General features: G+C 38.0%; 1 protein-coding gene across 1 annotated transcript in view; it reads left to right on the top strand.

Moving 5' to 3' along the window:
• Nucleotides 1-4,050: 4,050 nt before the first annotated feature.
• The window catches only part of LOC104468377 (adenylate cyclase type 8-like), a gene marked incomplete at its 5' end in the record, with an annotated part of 22,337 nt that continues 19,871 nt past the window's right edge, over nucleotides 4,051-6,516 (top strand). The window contains one exon of the mRNA XM_010082487.1: nucleotides 4,051-4,178. Within this exon, the coding sequence (XP_010080789.1) occupies nucleotides 4,051-4,178 (128 nt within the window). The remainder of the gene's footprint in view (nucleotides 4,179-6,516) is intronic.

Below are 6,516 nucleotides of genomic sequence, written 5' to 3'. Positions count from 1 at the left end.
TAAGGTGATTTGGAAAAAGATTTCTTACCAGTTGCCACTGAATTAATCTATAATTATTATTGTTAATGATTGAGTGTTTGAGTCTGCTGAATATCCTTGTCAAAATTTCTACTGGTTTCAATTGATCTTGTCAGAATCAGGCCCCTTAATCTTCCACTTGTAGCAAATGGGAAGCTGCAAATAAGGGGGAAAAAAGTCCCTGTTTGTGACATGCTGAGAAATTAATTGATACCTTCAGTAGTTGACATTAATGAGTATTGGGAGGAGTGTGAGGCTGATGGATACTGATGTGAATGTCTGTATAATATCAGCTGTTATTTACATGCCCAAGGACAACTTCTGGAGTTGCTTATAGGAAGGGGAAGAGGAAGAAAATAAAATAAAGAGGACATCATAAAAGCTTCCCGACAGCGTAAGGATTTAACACTGTAGTGTAATATCTACTGCATCAAAGTTCCTGTACGGCCATTTTCTCTTATTTGAATAATTTACTCATTTTACAGTTTCTTCATGCATGTTTACCTTTTTCATTCATTTTAATTTAATATCAACTTGCAACTCTTAGATAGCACTGCAGTGCAATGGTGTTAGGAAGTGGGCTTGAGCTCTGGAGTGTAGGAAAATATTGAATGCTATTATTTTCATTCTATACCACTGAAAAGTAGGTAGGCCCTTCCAAAACTCAGTCTCCTATTTACAACTACAGCATGGCTATCCACACTACCCATGAATCTAACCTTAGTGCACCAATACAACCAGCCTGACAAAACATATAGTCTAAACTGTAGATGTGATTGAACTAAGATTTATCAGAGGGAATCTCAGGAGACCACACAATCCTCCTCTGCCAAAGGCAGCTACCATTAGCCCTCTGTCCTTCCTGGCAGTTGCTGAATTATCTTCTTCTAACTGAAACATTTGCAGTGACAAAAAATCCACAGTTTACTTCTGAAATAGGTATGATGAGAATAATAAGGGAAGAATAAAAGAGTAAGGACAATACATTCAGACTGTAACACAGTTTATGTTTAACAGTCATAACGATTTGACTAACAGGAAAAATAAGGAAGACAACAAGTCATTTAGGTACTCCTTGTGGCTTCTTGTGCCAATAGAGACATGCTGCCTGGCCCTTGCATCCCTCCAGAGGGACATATGTCATGTCTGTTAGTCTTGTGTAGGTACATCACATACCCAGGGGTCCTACTGATGCACCATAAGCTTATGTGTAGACATCTGAACTGAAGCCCAGCCAACTGCTTTATCTGTGAGCTGAATCAGTCCTAGACTTCACTGACTGGCTCTCCTTTGGCTGTAACGGCAGCCTTGAGTGCTGGTTGACATATGGACACCTATATATGGTCATCTTCATCTGGATATCTCACTCCATAGATGATTTCCTGAGCTTTGGCAAATAAGTGTAGAGATAACATATCATTACAAGAAAAAGTACATTTTCACGTTCAGCTGAAAGGATTTCCTGTGTCACATACACATGCACCCACATCTATATACATCCAAACCTCACTAGCAGGGCTTGTTATGCATTAAGATTCCTCCTTCTTATTCTTGCCAAAATCACATCATTTTGAAGTGGTCTGCCTTGTTCTGGTTTTCAGCAAATGAGGAGGCACATACCCAGGTGTCAGGGGTCTCACTCATCTGACTTTAATGGAATCAGCACTTAAGTCTGTTTAAATGAATCATTAAGATCCAAACAGCTGAGGGTTATTTTCTGTTGCAGACTTGGTTCTCTAACTGTGCTGAATTAGATGCTCACTTAACAGGGGATTCCCACATCATCAGACAGGCAGGTACTGCAGGTACAAGACTGCATAATAAATGTTGCACCTAAAATGTAATTATAATACTAAAATAAGATATTACTTGAGACATGTCTTTTTTTCTTTCTTTCTTTCCTGCAAATTGACTGTTTTTCCTTTTTTTTTTTTTTTTGTATATTATACTATGAGATTTTCAGTTGTGATGTATTTGTAGTGGGTCTGAATGGAATTAAAGTGCTGTCTTTTGCTTTACTCCATCTCAGTCAAAGTGATATGATGTTATAAATGCTGCTCTTACTTTGCAATCTGTGTTTTATAACATCTTCATCTCTGCACTTTGTCTAACCAAGAAACATAGAGAGAAGCTTAAGGAAGCCCAGTAACAGTTTAATATGCTCTGTTTTATGCCATTGAGTCCTTGATCCTTGTTGATTAATTTTATTGTTTCATAGTTTCACTCTCTAGAAAAAAAAATAGGTGGAAAATGCAGTAAAATCAAATCTCTAATTATTTTCATTTAGGAGGAAATGTGTAAAAATGAATGTTCTGGTGGATTTTAGCACGTACAATTTCAGTTGCAACCATATGAAAATACCGAATGTTTGCTTGTGTGGGTCTGCGGAGGGTTTGAAGAGAAGGGGCCAAGGAAAGAGGAGAGTTACATATGAACTTTGACATTTTAGAAGCCTGACTTCAGTCTTGAATTTCCTTGTGAAACTTGGGCAACTAGGCATTACACTCTGAGAGACAGCAATGGTATTAGCTGGAGACCTAGCCAGAGCTTCAAACACAGTCAGCTCCTACTGATGGTTTAAGGAGATTTCAGGGTGAATCAGCTTACTTTGGCCCTGTTCCCAGAGCAGATTTACCCTCGCTGGCTTGCTTAAAGCTGCAGCTGACTCCTGCAAAAGCTTTGGGTACAAGTGTATAGGTTCCCTTTGCCTCTCTAGGATTTGTAAAGATTTGTCTGAGGTTGACTACAAAGCTTCATTCTTACTAGGCAAGATCTTGAATAATAACGTGAAGTCCCATTCGTTTGGCCAGTACTCAATTCCTGAGGCACAGTCAGCTTTCACATCTGTTTCTACGTCCTACTTAAAGTTTTCTCTTCCCCAGTGGATTTAGTTTATCCCTGCTCCTTTGATTAGTGCAGTCTCCACCACAGGTTGCCAGAGAGAGAGGAGACAAGCTGAAATAAATACCATAGGCCAGATTTTTCTAGGATCTAATGAACCAGTTTTGCAAATCGTTATCCTGCTCCCCAGTAATGACTGGTCTTCATTTTAATGTTCTGTCTTCTCAACATTTACTCTTTGAGTGCTAATACTGCACTTACTGTTTCAGTGATTCGCCATCATAAAAATGCTTCCCTGGCTCGACTTGTAACTCCTGCTGCCCCTATATGCTTGCAGCTCTGTCCTCAAATTATTATGGTCTCTGTTCCTGTGCACTGATTGTCTCCTGTGAGTGCCAAGACAGCAGAATACATTGGGCAAGTTTACAGCTAATCTTGGGCTCCTTCGTTTTGCTTGTCTGTGAACTGCAAAAAGTTTCAGCAGCTCAGGTATTTCTGCTCAGTAGAAAAGAATCTTCTAAAACAATGATCCAATCGTACAGTAATATGCTGTTTCAGTCTATAAGGATACTGCTAATATGTATTTTAGAAATGAAATTCAGTATTTGCTCCTAGGGTAAAGGATGTCTCTAGCTAGGTGCCAGACAAGTGTGATTTCTCCACAGTATAAGCCTAATGAAAGAGACTCTCTTTGATATCCTTGGCATGCAGATACTGGATCAGCTCCTATGGCTGTTGGGAATGCTTGAGTGTGACAGTGGAAACTTTATGTGGGAAGGGATTATTAGTGGGAGGAAAGAGGTTTTTCATTTATTTCCAGCATAAAAAGGGGAAAAAAGGATGCCCTGGAGGAATACAATCTAAAATGGATTATTCATTATCTCAGCTGGTGTTTCCGAATCCTTGGCCTAGTTTCCAGACTAACTCTGATGAAACCTTTCTCACCATCAGCAAGGACATCTCTGACTAACATAACACAAGAATCACTATATCCTTTTTTGCCGACAACGTAAAGGTACTTTATTTCAGAAGTAAAATAAACCAAGATTGTACTAATCACAAGCAGGAAACATCCAGCAACAGGCTTTTAAATTTTTTACAGTATTTTTTTCAACCACTTTCACATTCATCTTAGAATTATGAAAACCTAACTGCAAACTTTTTCTTTCTCTTTGATACGTTTATGTATAGGAACATCATTGTCTCAGAATAAAGATCCTGGGGGACTGTTACTATTGTGTGTCAGGGCTCCCAGAACCTCGCCAGGACCATGCACACTGCTGTGTTGAAATGGGGCTCAGCATGATCAAAACTATCAGGTAATGCATTTTTTCTCTTCTTCGTGTTTCATTATTTCTGACAGTGTCCTGAACTTCTTATCTGAGAATGCTATTACTAGACAAGTAATTCCTGTGGTGGTTCAGAGACCTCAGGATTATCGCTGTGAAAAGGGCAGGATTTTTTCAATCCATGTAATGCATGGGAAGAGATACTAAATGCATTTTATTAACCTGTGCTGCTTCAAAGCGTGTAACACAACAGCTTTGTGTGCATTACAAGTGATAGGTTTCACAGATCTTAACAGTTCTCACTTTGCACTGTTGTCATTTTCAAGCGGAGGTTGAGGAGGAGGAGACTTAATTGCTCCCTATAATCCCTTTAGTAAAATAAAACAGCAATATAAACACTAAATAGACAGCTGTGGCAATACTTTAGTTGGAAACGATAGCTCATAGACAAACTCATAAGCACTAAGATTTGCCAGATGAGCAAATTTTACTTGTTAAATTAGGTTGGTGCTTAAATTCACAAGAGCTGGAGGTGTTTTAATGAGGGAATGTGTTCCCATCATGTAAATATAGTTGTGTTGCTGACAGATTATTGTATTTTGAAGCAATCAGGAGTAATAATGTTTCAGCAGTCCATGCATAGAACTTGTCCAATGATTTACTGTGACAGTGGCCAACATCTAATGTTCCAAGAGAGGTTTTCTCCATCTTTTTTATCCTCTATATTAATGTTTCTGAACTCCCCTTCTCCATATCCTCCTTCTGCTTCTGTCTTCGCTAAAACAGTGTTGACTGACCTGAGCACCCTCCTCTTTCCATGGATGTTTTGCTGTCCAAGATCTTTGTCTGCTTCTTCTTTAGACTCCTTTCCTCCTTTAATCTGAGTGTATCTCGTTACATACATCAGGCAGTTAACGTGTACTGCAGCTGCATTACTGAGGTCTTAATAGAGAAAGAATTTGACAAAAATTAATTAATGGAAAATGTAACTGAATAATGGTTACGTGACAATGATCTCTGAGAAGGTTGGATTCAATTGTCACAGACTAAATGCTGCGAAAATTAATCAATATTTTGCTTCTGGAGTCCCCACAGTGAAAGTGAAACATGAATTAGAGAGCGTACATAGATGAAAAAAGCTACCAGCATTGTTAAAAACTCCTGGAGACACACATCAAATGATTTGCATTTGCTTCATAATACCATCTGCAGAAACCCATTGTAAGTCATTTTTCTTCTAAGATAGTAAATTTCTCTGAATCTCCTTACACATGTGGAAGTCTCTAACACTCCAAGCCCTTTTTATGAACTGGATCTCAAAGGCCCAGCAGAAATGGTATCATAGTTTTAGTATCTTAAATTACAGTTATATTCAGTGGGACTTGTGAAACCAAAGTCCATTTGGTCATCCCAAGATAATTCAGTTTAGATTGCTTTCAATTTACCTGGTAGTCCTGGTATCTGAATTTCTCACCATCATCAATGAGCACGAATTTTTACCCAGGCTTTTCTGTCCAGAGTATAGAAGCCTTACGTTACTTATCTTAGTGTGTGTTCATGTAGTTCATAAGGAGGACCAGTTCTTCCATGGGATATTACAAATACTTCAGTCCATATTTCTGAGAGAATTTGGAGTTATTTACAGTGTATTAATTAGAACTTAAATCAGTAGATATCTCTCACAGTGAAAATGGAAAAAAATGCCTTTCTTAGAAAACAGAATTCCTACTATATTGGTCACTGCAGAATTTGATCAGATGTAAAACCTGATAGAAATTACATTTTGTATGATTATAAAATTTTTTACCTTCATCTAAAGATTTCACAAAATAAATATTTTGTATGACCAAAATAATAGGGAGACGATCCAAGATACGAGAAACTATCATTCAGGCTTCACAATTACATTGAAGTTATACAGATGAACTCAAAGCCTTCTTGCAAATCAGAGGATCTTTATAGGAAACTTCCAAAAATTTCATTAATCATAAAGCCTACATGAACAGTTGGTTCTTCTCCCTCTCACAGAGCAAGGGTTTTTAAATCTTAGCTATATTTTAGCTCAAGCACTTAGCCTACTTTAGGAATTAGACATTAAAATAAAAACCAGTATTTATGCTACGACAGCACACCTATAATTGGGATTTAGGCACCTAAATCGTGGTGAGCAATCCAGGTACATTTGGAATTCCTGATTCTTGTAGTGGTTGAAGTTTTTTATACAATTAATGTAGAAGGAAGCATTAAATTAGGCAGACCAGATTTTCCCCTGCTGGTCCTCCAAGATTCCTGTTCTCTCCTTTGAAAACAGATGAGATGCCCATCTCAGGGTACCTTTTCTAAATTTCCCTTCCAGTCTTCTTGATGA

Source organism: Pterocles gutturalis, unplaced genomic scaffold (genome assembly GCF_000699245.1).
Source record: "Pterocles gutturalis isolate BGI_N339 unplaced genomic scaffold, ASM69924v1 scaffold25621, whole genome shotgun sequence".
Taxonomy (NCBI): domain Eukaryota; kingdom Metazoa; phylum Chordata; class Aves; order Pterocliformes; family Pteroclidae; genus Pterocles; species Pterocles gutturalis.
This window is presented reverse-complemented; position numbering and strand designations above follow the sequence as displayed.